Raw genomic sequence first — 21,212 nt, forward strand, 5'->3', positions numbered from 1 at the left:
TGATGGTAGCAGCAATGTCTCTTACAGCACAAATAATTGCCAAGCTTTTTGACAGCATTTAAATTCAACAGTAATAAATCAATACAATAAAATATTATTTGCAGAGAGCACAAATGCTGTCATCATTCCTCCACCCCAAATATATATTCACTTGCTACCGAATAGTATGGACTATATAAAGAAAATTCTTTGTGATATTAGAAAGACTGATTCATCGGAGCTTAACAGTTTTGTAACAGGCTATTAAACAATCATATAACCACACTTCCAAAGCAGATTGACCAACCACCAAATACATCATTTGGTGAAGATACTCAGCAGCTGCAGCTAGGGAAATCCAAGAATTTGACAAATATAAGGTATCTAATCATTCCCATTATATCAAAATAGTTATGAATGAGCAAAGTTAAAGCTACATTGGTCATAAAAATAAGAACGCAAAGCACAAACTAGTGTAATTCCACATGTGACATAACACCTTTTGCAAATATATATATATATATATATATATATATATATATATATATATATATATATATATATATATATATATATATATATATATATAAAATATATGCAAATATATATTTGCAGAACTTGATTGCTGCTTCACTTCTTTCCAAATGGACCTTGTATATGGCAATAGCTTTCTGTGATTATTACTGGCCATTAAGCTATGTCCTAAATGGAAAAGGTACTCTGGTAGCGGTAGTCCATGCAAAGTTTCAGGTTAACATAAAAATGTAATTCTCCTCCACTTTTACACACAATTTATGTATATTATTTCAAGTCAACTTAGTTGTGGAAAATACAGCTATGGTGAATTACTGTTTTCTGTTTAACTGGAACTTCAGTAATAACCAAGAGAGAGAAAATAGTACTGTAAGTTCAGTTTTCACAACATCCCATCTCTGTTTCTCTAATAGACCTGAGTGAGATATTCAGTCCTAGGTCAGCTCAAACAATTTCACTTACTGGCGTCTAGCCTTCTTCAAGGTTCTTAACCATTAGACTCCTAGCAGAGGCCTAGAAAGGAGGAGAAAGAAAGAGAGAGAAAGAGAAAGGAAACATGCACAGGAACGGATGCACCGTTCAATTGAAACTGCATGCTCATGCACTTATATAAAGGACATTGTGTTGAGCTGACTGTTGCAGAAATTATTGAAAAGAATCCATACTCTAGTATAAGACACTATACTTCATTTTTAAAGGGTATGGGACTGGTCTTCATTTACTGACTGCCTTGCTTAACAGCCATTTCAAGTTACAAAGATTGAGGAAAAACCTGCTTTGTGACCACTCCTTCCATTTACAGTCACTACAACATCCTGTCATGTGATTGTCATTGGGATCTTTTGCAATCCTCACACACATTTACAACAATCACAACATCCTGCTGTCCATAATTGTCATTTGTGAGCTTCACAACTGTCTTCCAACAAGCAGAATTAAGGGAGAACATAGAAGTGAAATCACAAGCCATTAATTGAGATGTAACATCTTGCTCACTGTCCACGGTGATTGCTTAATGGTGGGAGAGAGACTGTGATTATTTTGCTTAGAGACCAGGACACTCAGTAACAAGTTTCCAGTCCCAAGTATTGTTAATAAGCAAGGCCTATTTGTACTTTCTATTCAATTATGTTACTAATCCAGAACCCATTTTAATTCTTGCTGCAAATAGATAACGAAGAGGGACAGGAATAGTTTTTAGAGAACTGTGTGTGAGAGACAGGTATGCATGGTAAAGAACTCATCTCAAAATGTCTTAAATATATGACCGATTTCTATACAATGTTGTGATAATGCTTCTAATAATTAGCCAATTTCATATACAGGTGAAATTGAACTAGACAAAATATCTGTAGCTCAAGGTTGAAAGGAGGAGTCTTTGCTGCTCTTTGAGCTGGGGGTTGTTTTTTGGGGGGCAGATGTTTCATTCATTACTGATGATATTACCTAGTGTGGGCAAGGTAACGTCTGCCAGAAAACAACCAAGCTCAGAATTCTGTATTTTTGAACAGCAGCTAAATAAGGCTAATATACTCGCAGTTACCTGGAAAATGAAAACTATGGAAAATAAACGTCAGAGGAAACAAATATACTTGAGATTGTGATAGCAGCCACTAGCACTGATCATTCAGAGACTTCATCAATCAATTATATATGGGGCTTCCCTATACTTTGTGTGAATGTGCAGAATGCACTTCATATATGCTACAGTACATATGATGTCCTTCAACATGTACAGAAGAAAACATGCTGGTGAGAGAAAATGCTGTTGATGTGGCCCGATAGTGGGTAAATGTCATTTAGTTTTAATTCTATTTATTTCACATACTTTTATATGTATTGTATTTCTATGACCTATTTTATGCTTATTTTATATGCTCAACATTGAACATTATACGTCTACAATTTGAAGGTGCTTCTGACACAAATAAAGAATCAATTATCCTAACTCTTCTAATTGACAAAGTTCTCCCTCTGCTGGATGGTTTCTTGTAAATTCTTGTGAAACATTCCATGTTTATCGTAATTGTGCAACACTCCAGCAGACACCCAGCTGCTCGGCGGAGGTTGCGCAGGCCGGTCGCATTATAAAAGCTATGGAACGTGGGCGGGTAGGTGGGCCAAACGAGCCACCATACTGGTACAGTGGCCGCTGCTCCTGGCTACTACCGGTACAGCTGCATTAGTCCGTACCACCCGGAACCCACCACTGCTTCCCATCAATGTGGTTAAATTCCTCATAATGCCTTTGTGGCTGAAGAGAGGAATAACTTCTATTAATGTACAAAAAGCAACGTTTATAACCTCCCTCATCTACTTTTTGAACCTAGCACATCTAGAAAAGCTGAAATTGAAAATCTACTGACACAATAGCAAAGAAGGCCCTAAGAAACCAAAACACTTTTTGATCACAGAAGCCATGGAAATGTGTTAAGATTTATATCCTGTCCAGGATGTCAACTGGACAGGCATTCTGCTCATTCTTTACAGGATGAGAGAGGTAGGATTGTAGAAGAGCAAGAAGTTGATTTGTTGAACTGCTGTGTCTGAGGAAAGTTGAATCTAGATATCCTTGTCCTAATCTAAGACAACATCTTAACCACACCACCACACCGGATCTCTCAAAGGGCCACTATTCTGCTAGATACTATTAAGTGGAGCGATACAAATTAGTTAAAAACAGAAGATAACATTTGTCTATGCAGGACTTTATTTAAATCGATGTAACCTCAAATATCCTTTATATGCTCAAACCAAATCCCTCCTTACCAAATGTCTTTCATTAGTGCAGCATGTTGCATATCCCGCTGTAACAATAAAGTACTACTTAAAGACCATAAAGAAGTCAAGTCCAACTTTATTCAATTCCTGGCTACCCAAAGCAAGTTGATTTTTCAAAACTGAATCTCTGGGATTCAAATAGTTTATGCAAATTACTCCCCCGGAAGAACCAGATGAGATATAAGTCTCAAATTAAATTTTAACCATCTACCATGCTGTAATTCAACATCTGGACTTCAATGCTACTTTGGGATGCATGTATATTAAAGATGGTTTCCTTATACTGAACGAAGAAGAGTGTAATAGTATTTTGCACCTGTTTAAAACATTGTTACAATAGCTCCTTTCACATTATGCTAACAATTATATCTAAGTGGTCATCTTAATAGTTTTCAGAAAATAATTTGAGTTGCAGAGTTGAAATAATACTACATATAAGTTCATTTCTTAAAATTACTTCTATCATGAAATTAGCTCCAAGATTCACCTGACATTCTATTGGCTAGTAACTGACAGTGATAACATTCAACAGGTTTATCAATTATCTGCAGAATGTGTTCAGTATTAATTATATAATAACTTATATTAAAACACTCCTATCCACCATGGTTAAAGTTGTCTTATACTCATTTAGTTTAGCAAATAATGTCTCCATTTTGAGGACAAGACGACTGGTGATAATGTTTGCTATTATCATTTTTTAATTGTTTCTGTCATGTTATAGCAATAGCACTTAGACTTATATACTGCTTCACAGTGCTTTACAGCCCTCTCTAAGCAGTTTACAGAGTCAGCATATTGGCCAACAATCTGGGCCCTCATTTTACCCACCTCGGAGAGATGGAAGGCTGAGTCAACCTTGAGCTGGTGAGATTTGAACTGCCAAATTGCAGCTAGCACCTCAGCTCCCTATGTTATGAACTATTTGTATTTTAACCATTCCATATAATAAACATTATCTCGGACATTAGGAACATTAGAAATGTAATCTCAAAATCAATTAACCTGGAGTAGTGTTTAAGATGAGAAAAATATTTTTCAGAGCTTCTTTGAATTAAATAAGAATTTTGTAACAAATGTGTTTGACATTGCTAGATTATGGTAACCAGATTTACTATCATCATACACATTTCTTCATAGTATGATATAAGTAACTAGATATTTCCAGCTCTCCAAACAGTAATAATTTCTATTGAAATTAAAGTATTTGTTTAAAGGGTGGCAGTGTCATTTCTGTGTTTATTTTGCAGCAGACTCGGCTAGTTCATATAAAATAGCTTTTATATTTATTGTGATATTTGTGCTATGTGCAAAGATTCAGTGATTAAAATCCACATTTGCTTGAAAGTTTAAAAAGTCAGCATTTTTATAATGGTTTCAAATAAACTGCATGCAAAAAATATGCAGCATGCATGCAACCAATGAGAATTGTTGTGATGCTTCATTGTAACCAACAACAATTTTCCTTTCAAAAGTTGAGTTCTCTGTTTTAAGAAATCAATCTTAAAATTTAGCCTGGATGATTAAGAAATGAATAATATTCTTAATATCTTTTCCATCACAAAAATTGGTGGGGTGCAGCATCTCCCATTACATTAGCCATACAGTAGTTGTCATGCAGTTTTAATCTCTCATTATTTTCTGCATTTATTTTTTTAAGATCAGCTCATTCTCTTGTCTGTTAAATGTTTATGTTGGAAACATTTCATAACATTTTAAGTTCCTCTTACCATTCAATATTCAAAACCAACATTATGATTTCCTTCTTCAAAAAGAGCAAAGCTCTTTCTATCAGATAGTTCAGGAAGCAACCAAACTTTTGCTGCTAATGCAACGTAGCATCAAAAATGTAAGAATTTCTGTTCCATCTCTTAATGGAAGGGGGCGAAGAGCAGGACAGGATGTAAACCTTTGGAGAGATACAATAATAATCACAACACCTCTGTGTCATGGAGCAAATATGGTGCAAAACTTCCTTTCTCTTATTTCCATATACAAATGCTGATTCATTTCTTTTAGTCAGTATGAAGCTGACTAAAAGTGCACCTTTTTTGATAAAAGTATCCCCCAAATTCTTTGCCTTCAACATGTGGGTCAAGACCCTAGTTATGTAGTAGGATGAGTAGACAATCTTTAGAGTTGTGGCATATGCTTATAGCAACTGAGTTGGCTAATCGGCGTTAACTAACACACTCACAATACAATTGGGACATACACACACACAGAGCTCTGTATTTGTGTGTGTGTTACAGCACAACTCTGAAACGCCTCGAGCAATTCCAATCAAATTTGAAAAAATACTGTGGAGTAAGACACCCCAACACCCCATGGGGTGTGTGTTCTGTTAAGATACAATCTGTTGTGCCTTAAAATGGCTTCTACCATACTGCCATAAAATAGCTTCTACTGTACAGCACAGTGGAGTTGCCATGGTAATGGCTTCACAGTACTCCCCAAGGGGGCTCTCTTTGGTAAGGGGGAAAATCCAACATTAGAAATTATGTTTGGTCCAGACATTTTCCCCCTATAAATAAATACCCGGACAACACCGGGTTGTAAGCTAGTTGTATGTAAATAAGCCCTGCCTTAATGCAAATATTCCTCTGTACTATCTCACATCAATCTTTGCCATTTCTTGGTCCAAACACCTTAAATGATGAATACCCGGTTCAATTTTCAGGAACTGCCTGTAGGGAGGAAACATATTTATTCTACACTCCACGTATGAACATAGTGATAAGTATTTTGCAGAAATGAAGGATTGCTCCCTTTCCCCTACTTGTTCCCCTTATTCTTAAAAAGCATGTTAGGTTGATGGGGCTAGACAGAAACTATATTAAAAATATAAAAAACTAATACAACTTTAAAGAGTAAAAAGAAAAGCGCAGAAAAGATTAATAAAGAAAAAGAAAATATATAAAGAAATGATTTTCCTGTCATCACAAGTATAAACAGTTTTAATAATTTATCATCTTATCAACTTCTCTTACATATAATAAATTACTTTCTTTCTATGTTCCTTCTCTTATCTATAAATAATTTCTTTAAGCCACTTTGTTCAGTCTTGATCAGAAAAAGTCCATTTAGGGTTACCAGAGATAACAATTATCTATTTTAACCTGGATTAAATAAACCAATGAAAAAATAATAATAGACAGAAAACACTATCTTCTGCATCCTAAATTAATTGGTCAATGTATAAAACTAGTGCAGAATGTAGGTTACTTTGATGGCAGTCATTTCAGTCTTTAGATCAGATGTAAAACTATGTACAGAAATCACAGTAGTTTGTAGGGACCAGATTATACAAACTATAGCAAGGACAAGCCTTACATCTTTTTTCTCTGACAGCCCCAAATTATTGTAACACCCCCTTCTGCCTCTTAATCTAGAAAAATAAAATTTTGGCTATAGAAAATACGGGAAATCCTTGACGTATGACCACAATTGAGCCCAAATTTTCTGTGATTAAGTGAGACCTCTCTTAAGTGGGTTTTGCCCCATTTTACGACCTCCCTTGCTACAGTTGTTAACTGAACCACTTCATTCAGTAAGTTAGTAACCTGGTTGTTAAGTGAAACTGGCTTCCCCATTGACTTTGCTTGTCAGAAGGTCGCAAAAGGGGATCACATGATCCCATGACACTGCAACCATCATAAATATGAATCAGTTGCCAAGCAACTGAATTTTGATCATGTGAAATGGGAATGCTTCAAAGGTTGTGACTATAAAAATAGTCATAAGTCACTTTTTTCAGTGCCATTGTAACTGAATGGTCACTAAATGAAATGTTGTAAGTCGAGGAATATCTGTACCAGTGGTGGGATACAACCGGTACACCCTGGTATGGGCGTACCGGTGCCTGCTGAAAGCACTGGGTACCATTCCGGTATGGTGCTCTGGAGGCCCACCTGCCCGCCCGTGCTCCTTATCGGCATTTGAGCTCTTCAGGGCTTCCATGTATAGAGCGTATGGCGTCTGTGCAACGCTCCACCAAGCAGCTGCGGCATCCCAGAGCGTCGCAGGAGGTAAGTGCTCATGCGCGTTCTGCGTGCGTTCATGTGGTGGACGTCCAGCCTCGTTGCACCGTACTGGTTGCACCAGGATTTGGAACCCACCACTGATCTGTAATGTCAAGTTAGTGCCAAATCACATTACATTACCTGGATATTTGCAAATATTGACTTTATGAGAGACAAACCAAAAATATTCATTATTAAAATATTATCATGCAACAGAAATAAAACAGACTTAGAAAAAAATGGCTATACAAAGTGAGAGGAAGAGTGAGAATATGCATCCTAGAAGCCCTGAAAGGAAGAAATGTAAACCAATGACACCAGGAAAACCACAGCATGATTCTGAAAGCTCTGCTTCAGTTTTCTTCCATCCACTCCAATTACTCATTCAATTCTATAACTGATACAATAAATCAACTATGTCTAATATTTGGCATATAGTATTCAAGTTAAAGGGACGTGGTGGCTCAGTGGCTAAGACGCTGAGCTTGTCGATCAGAAAGGTCAGCAGTTTGGTGGTTCGATTCCCTAGTGCCGCCTAACAGAGTGAGCTCCCACTACTTGTCCCAGCTTCTGCCAACCTAGCAGTTCTAAAGCATGTAAAAAGGCAAGTAGAAAAATGGGAACCACCTTTAGTGGGAAGGTAGCAGAGTTCCATGAGCCTTTGGTGTACAGTCATGCCGGCCACATAACCCTGGAGATGTCTTTGGACAGCACTTGGTCTTCGGCTTTGAAACAGGGATGAGCACTGCCCCCTATGCACCCTAGAGTTGCGAATGACTAGCACATAAGTGCAAGGCAAACCTCTATCTTTACCTTATTCATTATTTAAATGCCTTAATCAATATTTGGAAAAAGTGCTGGGTACCTGATAGAAGCACAGAATCCCTACTAATTAAAGCAGCCAATTCTTTATTTCAGGCTTTGACTATTTGAGCCTGAATAGATCTGTTTGTTTCAATTAGTAGCATTATCCAAAATTCATGCATAGCTCTGATGATCAACAAGGAATTCCACACATAATAAAAGAAGAAACAATCTACTTTGCTGCAGTTTTGGGCTGTCCATCATCTGTTCCTAACTTAGTTCTTTGTAGAGTTTCCTAAAGTGCACATTTGATCATTAAGCTCAGCAACAAGTAATGAAGTAAGAGGTAGGTCTTATCTAAGGATTTCCATAATGATAGTTCTCCTGCTTTAGATGAAGAGGTTGTGAGAAACATATAAACTATAGGTTTCTCAGTCTTAATAACTTTAAAGATGTGTGGATCTCAATTCCCAAGATTCTCGCAATAAACTGCTCTAGAGAGAAAGACAATAAAGAGAACACAAAGTGGAGGATTTCAAGACCATATTCCAGATAATTTGTAAATGAGAACTTGTCCTCATACACTTGCTGCTTTTCTACCCATATAGCCCTACCATTTCTTATTCAACGTTGCTTGGAAACATATGTGTTACTTAATGGGAAACGAGCATTATCAGAACCAATTGCCCATCTATTATCATTCATGCTCCATCCAGAATTTCATGAGAACAATAATAAAACAACATATACTCTTGCTAGACAATGGCTGATGCACTTTCAGTTTATAACAATTTGGCTACAAAGTAAAAGAAGAATGTTGAGCAAGATCAGTTCTTAAGCATAATTAATCAATCAATCCATCCATCTCCAATCAATCAAATCTTTATAGTTGCCCATCTCATCAGCAGCAACTCTGGACAGTGCACAACAATCATATAAAAACACAGATTAAAAAACCCAGAGATGTGGAAAAAAACTATATTAAGAAACAAAGAGCATAAAAAACAAATATACAAACCCCTACGCAAAGAGAGAGTAAAAATGGCCATTTTAACAATGGAACCATCCAAGCATATCTCAGGTTCACTTGTGAGCCCTAGGCCTCATAATATAACCAAGTGTTGAGGTTCTTCAGGAATGTTAAAAAGATGGAGATAATTAATTTTTAGGGAAAACTGTTCCTTAAGGTAGGGGCCATGGTAGAGAAGGCATGTCTCCTGGAATTTACCATATGTAATTTGATTACAGAAGGGACCTGCAGCATGTGTCTTCTGCCAGATGATGGGACAGGCACATTAAATTTTGGAGACAAGGCCCCTCAAGCAACCCAGCCCCATACCATTAGTGGCTTTCAAGCTCAAAATCAGAACCTTGAATTGGACCCAGAAACAATCTGGCAACCAATGCAGCTCAGCTACAAGACCAATGTGGTCTTGTAGAGGTTAATATAACTGCTTGTACCATTGCATTTTGTTCCAGCTGAAGCTTCTGGATACTTTTCATGGGCAGCCCCTTAAGGAACACATTACAGTAAGAGGTGATTAAGACATGAGTGACTCAGCAGAGCATTGATCAAAGAGTTAAATTTGCAGTGGGAAGTGTGCACCTCCAGACTTGCAAGATTGATGTTAGCCCTCCCTGGTAAATCAGACAGGAAACATAATTGGATGAACTAATTCTATTTTATTGTAAGGCTACATTAACAGCATCTTGTAAGTCTAAAGATGTATATTCACGCCGCCACCTAAGCAACTGAGGAAGTAGGGTGGGCTCTTCCTAAGTTTCCTTTTCTGACCATTAAGCCACTGGAGCTCCTCCTTCTCACTTTGTTGTTTCCCAGTCAGCATCTCATCATCCCCCCCCCCCCCCCCAGGGGCATCCACACATTCAGAGTACAGGAACATGAAACTGGAATAAGGCAATGGACCTACAGACTCCAAATGCAACCTGCTTCCTGTCTGGCACCATACATAAGAGGCATAGAGACATGACCTCCCCCCCATCCCCAAATGCCACATCAATCCAGGCTCCCCAGCTCCAGAAGGAGTGGCCCTCCCACTGTCTGCTATTCCATTCATCCCAGGGAGGAAAATCCAGGTGCCTTGAGGCGCCATAAGGGTATTTTTAAGAAAGAAAGAAAATGTCAGAAAGAGAAAAGTTAGATGGATCTGAGAAACAATAAGTCACACATTTGAAAATCTGCTAGCTTTAAATATTTTTTCTGCCTTTTTTATTCATTATTTCCTAGTGCAGTTCCAACAGTTATGTAAACTTCTAGAAAACCAAGTAATTTGTAGGACAACAGCCCAGGGAAATTTTAGATCACCAAATTCTCCTCTGGCTTCAGAGTTAAATTGAGGTTACCAAACCCCGACTTTGCTCCTCCCACTCAATTCATCTACCCACATTAGATGCTGAATGCAGAGTTTTTGGTAGGGTTGTAAAAAGGACCTTTCTCGTAGATGCAGCCTTGGGGTTGGAAAAAACTCACCTGCAACCAAGACAGAGGCTACAGTGGCAAGTGTCAGGTATGAGCCACTGCTAATCATGTTGATGAGCAGCTTGAATAAAGGATAGAGTAGCAACAAGGCCCAGAAAATCCCATTCAAGAGAGGCCATAGCCGCCGAGGAAGCACAATGGGGATCCCTGGATAGCTTCCTGTCTTGTAGTATTCTTCTTGGAAGACATCCTAGTCAGAACAATATGGGAAAGAGCTGGTTATCTGCTAAATTCATCACCGCAAGAAGGAAGTGTTATTTCTCTCCCTATTTCTGTATTTCTGTTCCTCTAGAGAGGGTACCATAGAAGACATAAGCCTGATGCTATTGAATACATTTTTCCTCCACCCACCAAATTGCCATTGTCTCATCTGCAAAATCAAGAGAGTCAATCAGTTCTTCTCTTTAAGAAAATTAAGCAATCACTTTCAGATTTCAGGAATGGAAATTTGTAACAACTGAACATCGAGAGCAGGGGTGGGCAATTAATTTTTCCCAAGGGGCCACGTGAGACTGGGATTGCTGTGGAGGCCATCTCAAGTCTTACTCATCACCAGAATGGTTAAATAATAAACCAACCCTTTCTTGATAGAGTTTGTAAAGCCAGTCCGAACACTCCTGGTAGCCTTCCGGAACCTCCTCTAATGGAATCCGCCTAGAAATATTGAAGAAGAGAGCACAGGATGGACAGAAGAATTAAAAACAAACCATATAACCACCCTGCTTACTTTAATTTAAGGTGGAATGTAAGCAACAAGATTTGGGTGGAAAAAAATACAAGTTATTGGTGTTTCAATATAAAGCTTTTTTTCTTCTATTCAATCATGCCCAATTCTTGCAGACTGCTTGGATTAGTCCCTGCAGTTTTCTTGGCAAGGTTTTTCAGAAGTGGCTTGCCACGGCCTTTTTCCTAGGGCTAAGAGGACTAGAACTCAGAATATCCCAGTTTCTAGCCTGATGCCTTCATCACTATACCGAACTGGCTCTCCTAATATAAAGGTATAATAATAGGCTCTATTGTTATAAAGAATTTTAGAGTTCAATTCAAAATGCCTTGGAGGCATTTTCACCAGAGTTCCTTTTGGATTACTATTACACTATGCCTTTTAAAGACCTTAAGAAAAAAGTACTTGCCTTACGTAAAAATCTGCATGGTATTTCTTCCCATGTAAAATTCCAAGCAGTGTTGGATTTTCATTATTTCTGAAGTTCAGTGTAGTATCATATACAGCTGAAACTAGAATAGGGAACATTAAAACATGGTGATGGCTCTCAGAAGTTTCAAAACATATCATAATCCTGTGAACACCATGTAAGCTCAGGTTATCAAAACGATGAGCTTTGGCAGTTAAGAGGAAAAATAATTGTTATAGTTTAGTACCAAATACAAACAAGATTACAAAAAGGCTGTGATGACATAGCCAGATGAAGAGAACTTTATGTTGTTTTTATAGATCAGTTAAAATGTCAACCCAACCATCCCTGGTGCACTTTATGGGAGTCTACTTTAGCTTTTAACCTAGCTTTTAAATTCTAGTGGACCCCAAGTTGCTAATCACATCTTATTGAATGAACAAAGCAGAAAATTGTAATTGTTAAGAGGCATAGCTTATTTTCTCCTGCTGCAAAGGAAGGAATTAAGGGATTGGAGCTATATGTGGCTAAATCTCACACCTCATTTAAATCAAGATATTAGCATCTAAATAAGACTTGAAGAAAGACTTAAAGGAAGATATTGTTTAGATATCATCATCCCTCAACAGAACTGTTCCAGAATATCGCAATCAAAAGTTGATGTCAGCTTGCTTCATTTCCAAATGCCAGTTTAACTAAAACGTACATCTGATTGCAAACACATAAATTACCAATTAAAATGGTGTCTTAGATGTGTTGGTTATATTATTCCTTACCTACATTTCTCAAACATTGGACGGTGATTGCAAATCCTTTGGTTCGTGGGAGGAGGTGATGTTTGAGCTTTGGCAAGCCTTTAGCTTCAGCCACCTGCATGCTGATTTCATGTTTTTGCTCAGTAAATCTTGTCCCTTCACAGTGAATCAAAAACTGAAGAGAAGAAGAAGAAAGGAAACTGAAGAGATATATTGGGGGTGTGGGAGGAAGAAGTACATTTCTTTATGGAATATTGCACGCCAATGCATGGGGCACAGAGGAAAACAAAAGACCACTTCTAAACATTAATATATACATTAATATATTAATATAATCACAACACTGCGATAAATCTCAAATACACACATTTTTCTTAAGACTGAAACATATTGACCCAGAAGGTCTACAATTCAGGAAGAGAAATCTGCAAGGCCATTAATATTTTATTACATATTTTAGCTGGTAAGGCCTTTTTGTAAAAACAATTAACATGCAGTTTTAGCATCACAATGTTCTTTTTTTTTGAGTACCAGTAGCTGCTTTCTCTCTTGTACAAAGAACACAGGCCTTTTCCTGTTTTAAAAAACTGTTTTAAAAAAATTATGAAGACCATATTGCTATTTATCACTATTTTGAGCACGAGTAGTTGCAACAGGGTAAAGTTGTGCATTAAGGAGCATTTCACCAGAAACATTTATCAATTCCTATTTAGACTCTCCTATTTGATTCAGCAGCAGTCACAGAATGCAGCATTGTATCAGAAATAGTTAAGTATGTTGCCCTGAAAGATGGTTGAGAGCAATATTGGTTGCATTCTGAAGATCAAATTACATATTACATTTGGAGGGGAAGTAAGAGTCGCCTTATCAGTGAGATTGGAGACATATAAAATTATTAATTAATAAATAAAAGTGGGGGCTCCTCGTTTGAATCATGGTGGCCCTATTCAACCTTCATTGGATGCCAATATAGGAAGGACTGAATTAGATGGATAAAATGTGCAGAGCAAGGGTGGGTAATTGATTTTCCCAAGGTGTCACATTAGAAACTGGGACTGTTGTGGAGGGCTGGACCAAAAGGGCTGTGCAGGTGTGTAGGTATGCAAGCATGCACATACCTAAATTGAAAATAAAACAGCAGTCGCCTTCAAAATAAAAGTAATTCGTGAAGGCTGGACAGGAATATTCAAAGGGCTGGATGTGGTTTGGGAGCTATATAATGTCCATGTTTGGTGTAGATGTTTCTTTTGTAAAGCAGCAAATGGCACCAACTGGGGGAGGGAGGAAGGAAAGGAAATGGAAATATATGTATAAAATAATAACTGAACTGATGAAGAGAAAAGTGGCAACTCTCTATCTTAGAAAATGAGACTGTATTCTCTAAAGAACACAAGTTCCTAGGCAGACCCACCCAGATCCTCACTGCAGTATCTAATGTGTAAAAGCCAAATGCAGGTTTAACAGCAAATGCAAGTTTAATAACAGACTGAATCCAGTCTGTATTGCACTCTAGGTTAGAAGCAGTCTCCAGCAGTCAATCTTTTCGCTTGTCAGAAGTTCACAAAATGGGATCACATGACCCTGGAACATTGCAAGCATCATAAATATGAACCTGTTGTCAAGCATCCAAATGTAAATCATGTGACCATGGGGATCCTGCAATGGTCGTAAGTGTGAAAAATGGTCATAAATCACCTTTTTCAGTGACATTGTAACTTTGAGCTGTTGTATCTTGAATCTACCTACATTTGTATGGTAGCCTTGGTCAGCTGGACAGGGAAACATTTACCTTTACTTTTTATTGTCCTTTTAAATCAAATCATCATTCCAGTCAAACACCTTAAGAGTGGGCAGTCACAATGGTGGGAAACAACCAGTACGCCCCGGTATGAGCGTACTGGTGCCTGCTGGGAGCCCACCCACCTGCCCTCCTTACCTGTATTTGAGCCGATCGGGGCTTACGTGCACAGAGTGTACAGTGCCTGTGTGACGCTCCGCCGAGCAGCTGGAGCGTCGCAGAGGTGTTGCGGAGCGTTGCGCGTGGTAAGTACGCATGCTGTGCATGTGCCTGTGGTGGATGCCCAGCCCTGTTGCACCATACCAGTTGGAATAGAATCCGGAACCCACCACTGGCAGTACAGATAGTCTTCCACTTAAAACAGTTCATTTAGAGATTGTTTGAAGTTACAATGACATTGAAAAAAGTGAGTTATAACTGTTTTTCACATCTATGACCATTGTAGAACCCCATGATCATGTGATTAGATACTTTGTAACTGACTCCCATTTGTGGCAGTTGCAGGATCCCAGGATCTTATGACCAATTTTTTGTGACTTTCTGATCAGCAAAGTCAATGGAGAAGCCACATTCACTTAACAACTGTGTTACTAACTTTCACTTAACAGCTGTGGCAAACAAGGTCATAAAATGAAGCAAAGCTCCTTTAACAACTGACTCATTTAGCAACAGAAATTTTGGGCTCAATTGTGGTCATAAGCCAAGGACTGCCTGTAAGAGCTTTTCAAGCACCAATCTAAATCTCTAAGGATAGTTCTTGACTTACGAGCACAACTGACCCCAAAATTTCTGTTATTAAGAGAGACATTTGTTAAGTGAGTTTTGCTCTGCTTTACGACGTTTCTTGTCACAGTTGTTAAGTGAATTGCTGCAGTTATTGAATTAGTAATACAGTTGTTAAGTGAATCAGGCTTCCCCATTTATTTTGCTTGTCAGGTGATCATAAAAGGTGAATGCATGACCCTGAGATACTGCAACTGTCATAAATATGAATCTTGATAACCAAATGACCATAGGGGTCAAATGGCCATAGGGATGATGCAAAGGTCGTAACAGTGAAAAGTGGTCATAAGTCATTTTTTCCATTTTGTTGTAACATCACTAAACAGTCACTAAATGAACTGTTGTGAGTTGAGGACTACCTGTATTCCATGGGAGGGGGAACCCCTTTCACCTGACAAACAGTATAAAAATGCAACCATATAAATTTTTACAAAATACACAAGCTGCCCTGGATTTAACCAGGTTTTTGAATAGATATGTCGAGGCATGCACAATAAAACCTACGTAGGTCAATATTAGTTTGAAAGAGCAGTACTAAAATAACATCAAACCAGTTTTCCAGGATGTCAACAGAAATAAATCATGAGCCCAAATTAGAAATAAATCATGAACCCCGTGACAAAATAAATCCACCTGTATTGTTTTGAGTGTTTGTTTCCAGCCTATGCAGGTTTTTGCCTCCCCTTCTCATTTTGCAGTGAATGGATAAGTAATTACCCCACTTTTGACTCCACCAGCACTCTCTTAATGGAAAAATGAAAGTGAAACGACTATCTTATCTCCTTTTCTTGATTTGCAACATTAATGTAACATATTTTATCTAGGTTCAGAGAGTATTTTAGCCTTATGCCTGCCAGGCTTTCAAAAAATGCAGTTGTGATGCTTGACAGTAATGTTTCATACCCAGAAGAGTTCAGGATAATCTCGGAGGTTGAGCAGGCTGCGCATGACAGTTACCCGATCCTCCTCCCATTTTCGCTTGCAGAACACCATCTCTTGGAAGTACCACATCCAGCCAATGATCGGCAGGTAGGAAAGTTCTTTCTTGGCAAAGACTTTGGAACTCTATAAAACATACAGAAAAGAGGCTGAGTCACAAACCCAAATTATTTGGATAGATATTGGTACGATATGACAAGAAGGGTTGCAATTGGATGAAGTACAACTGGCTCCCAATGGCTTTGAAAAATAACATATAAGAATGTACGCTACTTAAAAGCATATACATATATCTACCGTATTTCCCACAAAATAAGACAGGGCCTTATTTTCTTTTGACCCCCGAAATAAGCAGTTATTTTGGGGGAGGTCTTATTATTTTTGTGGTGCAGGAGGCAGCGAGCGTGGTCACATCATGGCTGCTGCTGTGTTGCAATATTTCCGGGAAGGGCTTATTTTAGTGCAGGCAATCAAAAGCCTGATTGAGCTTATTAGCTGGGGAGGTCTTATTTTCAGGGAAACAGGGTATATAATCTTGTAAGTAGCCTAGTAGCCTATGACTTTTTCAAGACAGCAAAATCTACTGGGTGATCAATGAAAATTCCAGTTCCTGAGTTATTTCTTTACATGGTAGCCATACTGAAAAGTTTTCCCTCGGTTATCTGGTATTGGTATGGTGGAAGAATCATAAAGAAAACTAGAATCACAATCAAGAATGTAATGGAATTAGGTTTATTGAAAATAAAGGAATATTAACCATAACTGAATATATTTTGTACAATGAAAGTGAGGTATCTAGTTATATTAGACGGAAAATCTGTGATTGTATATGTAATTGAGAATATGGATGCAAAAACACTTGTAACCAAACGACATGCTGTAATGGATGAGAATTTGTTTATGTTGTTTTTATGTTTAAAAAGAAAAAAAATGCAAAAAATAAAATAAAGAAAACTAGAATCGAACCAGACAGCGAAAGGAATAAGAAGCATTAACATACACTAGTAAAGTTTACTTTTTATGTCTTTCCATCAGCTTTTAAGAATGAGTTACAAACAACTTCACAACACAAAATCAACCAATTTAATACCTCCACTGTTTTAGTACAACTTCTAGCACAAATGTTGCTTTATCACCTTCTGAGATTCATGTTTCATTGCATAGTTAATATTCCCCTTTTTATGAATCCAATATTCCAGAAATTAATTCTTACTACTTGGAACAAATTTACTCTCAATTCAACTTTTTCATTTCATAAGGCAAATGCTGTCCCTTCATAGAGAAGTAAGGGGAAAACTATTATATATTTTATATAATATAAAACATATATACATTATGAACTTAAAAAGAGCTAATGTGAACATAATCTCCAAATAAAGGACGTGAAACGTTTTTAAAAGGTATTGACTTCAGTAGGGTCAAGACTATGTTTATAAGGAAAAAACTGTATTAGAGAACTGTGTACAAAATTTGAGAACTTCTTTGCATCAAGACCATCACTAAAGGTGATCAGCTTTCCAGATTGATGTTAAAAACAAGTTTAAGGTAGGCTGAAGTTATCAGGACAATTAAGCATTATCCTTGCAGTAGCTTGCATCATGCTGATCTAAGATCTTTTATTCAGCAGCAGAATACCATGTCAACATTGTACTAACTGCTGTTCAGTAGAAAAACAGTGTCTTTATTGTAGAACTCCAAATTGTGATTCAAGGTACTCTTTGTTCTATTTTCATTCCGGGTATTTGGTTTCTATTTTGTTATTACAAAGCTTTATGCTTATCTGTCAAATGGCAATCAAAAGTAAGAACAAACATAATTTTTCAGCTAATGAAAAATAAACATTTTATTACCTAAATGAAAGGGAGCAACTTCATTGCAGTATGTCAACCTTTATAATGCTTTTTAATCTTATACCCTATAAAATACTCTTAAAAGTAAAGGTTCATTCCTGACTCTAGAGCGAGTGCTGTCTAAAGACGTCTCCGTAGTCATGTGGCCAGCATGACTAAATACCAAAGGCGCATGGAACACTGTTATCTTCTCACCAAATAGGAACCACAAAGGTGGTTCCTATTTTGCTACTTGCATTTTTACATGGTTTCGAACTGCTAGGTTGGAAGAAGCTGGGACAAGTAACGGGAGCTAACTCTGTTACATGGCGCTAGAGATTCGAATTACCAAACTGCTGATCTTTCTGATCGACAAGCTCAGCGTCTTAGCCACTGAGCCACCGTGTCCCTACTCTTAATATAGTCTAAAGTTTTGCTGAGTGGCAGGGCAGTTATTAGTACCGAGGCAATTGATTCTTTTGGATCCAAGGACAATGAACACTCCAGTAAATGAAGAAATTTTTAAACTTTATTATTAACCCAGAGAAACAAACTTAAAAGCATATCATAAAAGCATACATACCAAGTATAAGGTGAGCAGATGTCCCGATTTTGGCGGGACAGTCACGATTTATAACAATTTGTCCCGTGTCCCGGGGCGTTTTTAAAAAGTCCCGATTTTCTGGCTTCATGTAGAAAGCCCAGTGGATTTGCTTAAGAAATCCTAACCGGGGCAAGACAAAACACACTCTGTCTAAACCCTCTCTCTGTCTCAGTACTTTCATTGAAGATATTAAAACGTTAAAGCAAGAAAACGGACCCCCTCCCGCGCCCCTTTTACCTCATTTTATAAGAAAAGATGACCCAGTACCATAGAGCTGCAGGAAATACTTGGCTAGAGAAGTCACGAGTGTTCCTTTTCCGAGGGGGAGGGGCACGGAGGTTGGAGGTCGGCTCATGTGGAAAAAAATGGTGGCAAAGTTTCTTTGAAAAATATTTCCCTAATTTCACCATTTTAATTTGCTCAGTTCTTTGTATTAACATCTACATCATTCTGGATTGACTTTGAGTGCTCACTTGTGCCTGCTGGTAAGTGAGCTGGGTTTTTTTCTTTTATTTTTTTAATGTATTTTAAAATAATATTTTATTTATTGTGCATAGGATTTTTTAAAATAGCTTTATTCTGTGTGGATTCTTTTTTTAAATTGTCTTAGACTATTTAAAAAAAAGATTCTATCCAAAATAAATTGAAGTGAAACCATTTTTAAAAATTCTATGCACAATACTTTGAAATATATTGTGCATAGAATTTTTAAAAATAGTTTTACTTCAATTTATTCTGTGTGGAATAGTTTGAAATGTTTTACTTCAATTTATTCTGTGTGGATTCTTTTTTTGAACTGTCTTAGACTATTTAAAAAAAGATTCTATCCAAAATACAAAATACCAGCTGCAGTTATTCACTTAAGAACTGTGGCAGGAAAGGTGGTATAGTGACCAAAGTTACAATGGTATTGAAAAAAGTGACTGATGACCATTTTTCACACTTAGCAACCATTTTCACACTTAGCGACCGTTGCAGCATCCTCATGGTCACGCGAGCAAAATTTTGATGTTTGGCAACAGATTCGTATTTATGATGGTTTCAGTGTCCTGGGGTCATTTAATTGCCTTTTGTGACCTTTTGACAAAGTCAAATGGGGAAACCAGATTCACTTATGTTACTAACTTATCAGCTGCAGTTATTCACTTAAGAACTGTGGCAAGAAAGGTGGTATAGTGACCAAAGTTACAATGGCATTGAAAAAAGTGACTGATGACCATTTTTCACACTTAGCGACCATTTTCACACTTAGCGACCGTTGCAGCATCCTCATGGTCACGTGATTAAAATTTTGATGTTTGGCAACAGTTACAATTTATATTTGTAAATTGTAGTTATGTTGAAATAAAAAAATATTACAATACTACTTTTGCGTTGTATGAAAAATTTTGCTGCTCCGTATAAATTTTTTAATCAAGCCCCCCCCTCCCCCCGGTCAAAGGTGTCCCTCTTTACCAATCTGAACATCTGGTCACCTTAACCAAGTAAGATGATGCCCGACAATACCACCACCACCCTTAATAACAGCACATATCCACTGGCAGTCCAATACTTAAAGGACAGAACTAGACTTTTTTTTATTAAAACCTGGCACTATGAACTTCATGGCGCTGTGTCTATGGTTATGGGCTGAAAGACCTGACCTTGACCAGATAGCACATGATTAAAAAATCTGAGACTTTCACAGATAAAAGAAACTTTATCGCTATGTGAAGGTTCCCCTCCCCCACATTAGCTCAGAGTTAGCTCCAAACTTCTAGACTTTTCTTGTTGTGAAGAAGAAATCAAAATATGCCACTAAATGCTTTGAAATAAAAATGCTGTTCCTCATTGCCATGACACAATATCAATGGTTTGATTCAACTTTTTGAATCATAAGGATCAGTCAACTATAAAGAATGAGACTCATTCTGAAAAACATGAGAAAACTGATAGTGCCACAAATTAACAATTCAATATATAGGACACCACTTTCGACCACTTGTTAGAAAGTACACTGACTTCTTTCCTGCTTGGGAGAACAAAATGCAAGTAAAAGAGAGAAATGTACATCTGCCTTTCTTGGAAGAGGAACAGATAATTGGAAAGTAAATTAACCTAAATGTAAATACATGGATCTAGAACCTGATGATGAAAAACAATTATAAAAAAGAACAGAATCCTACACCTCACATATTTTCCTTAATTCTGTTCACATTAATTCAAGCAGATCTATTTGTCAAAATTGAAACAAAGCTCCAGAGAATATATATAATTTTACTTACATAGTAGAATAATCCTGCTTCAAATTACCTCTAACTATTAGTATACTAAAAGAGTTCAGTGATGAAAAAGAATCTAAATTCTGCCTCTTGAAAAGAAAATGAGAAACACAAGTTGTGGATTCTTATTTTAAAATTAATGCATACTACAGGAGAAGTAACAGGATTTAATTCCTTTAGCTGTATATGCATTCAAGGGCACTGAATGTCCTTGCTGATGCATTACCTGGATTCTACTTACTGTCATAATTGGTTGCCTTGGCAAGAGCCAAATCCGCCCAACCTCCATGAAAGTGACATATACGGGTTTTGACACTATCTCTGATGTTATGAATGCTGGTACCCTTTAATACTACTATACTGGCATTTCAAAGCATTTCTTTTGTTGCGTCAACACTTTTCTAATGCTAAGGACAACACTTCCTTAGCTGCTTTTATTTTTCAAGCTTAAAAGCAGGAGGAAATTGGTAAATACTTTATCATTAGTTAT

At 37.4% G+C, this 21,212-nt stretch overlaps 1 protein-coding gene across 1 annotated transcript in view; it reads right to left on the reverse strand.

The window, feature by feature from the left end:
- The window catches only part of AGPAT4 (1-acylglycerol-3-phosphate O-acyltransferase 4), a 59,093-nt gene that overhangs the window by 1,711 nt on the left and 36,170 nt on the right, over window positions 1-21,212 (reverse strand). Inside the window, exons 3-7 of the mRNA XM_032216809.1 lie at window positions 15,993-16,154; window positions 12,530-12,683; window positions 11,754-11,856; window positions 11,199-11,274; window positions 10,612-10,810 (exon numbers count right to left, since the gene is read on the reverse strand). Coding sequence (XP_032072700.1) covers window positions 10,612-10,810; window positions 11,199-11,274; window positions 11,754-11,856; window positions 12,530-12,683; window positions 15,993-16,154 — 694 coding nt within the window. The remainder of the gene's footprint in view (window positions 1-10,611; window positions 10,811-11,198; window positions 11,275-11,753; window positions 11,857-12,529; window positions 12,684-15,992; window positions 16,155-21,212) is intronic.

The sequence above is a fragment of the Thamnophis elegans genome, chromosome 4 (assembly GCF_009769535.1).
Source record: "Thamnophis elegans isolate rThaEle1 chromosome 4, rThaEle1.pri, whole genome shotgun sequence".
Lineage (NCBI taxonomy): Eukaryota > Metazoa > Chordata > Lepidosauria > Squamata > Colubridae > Thamnophis > Thamnophis elegans.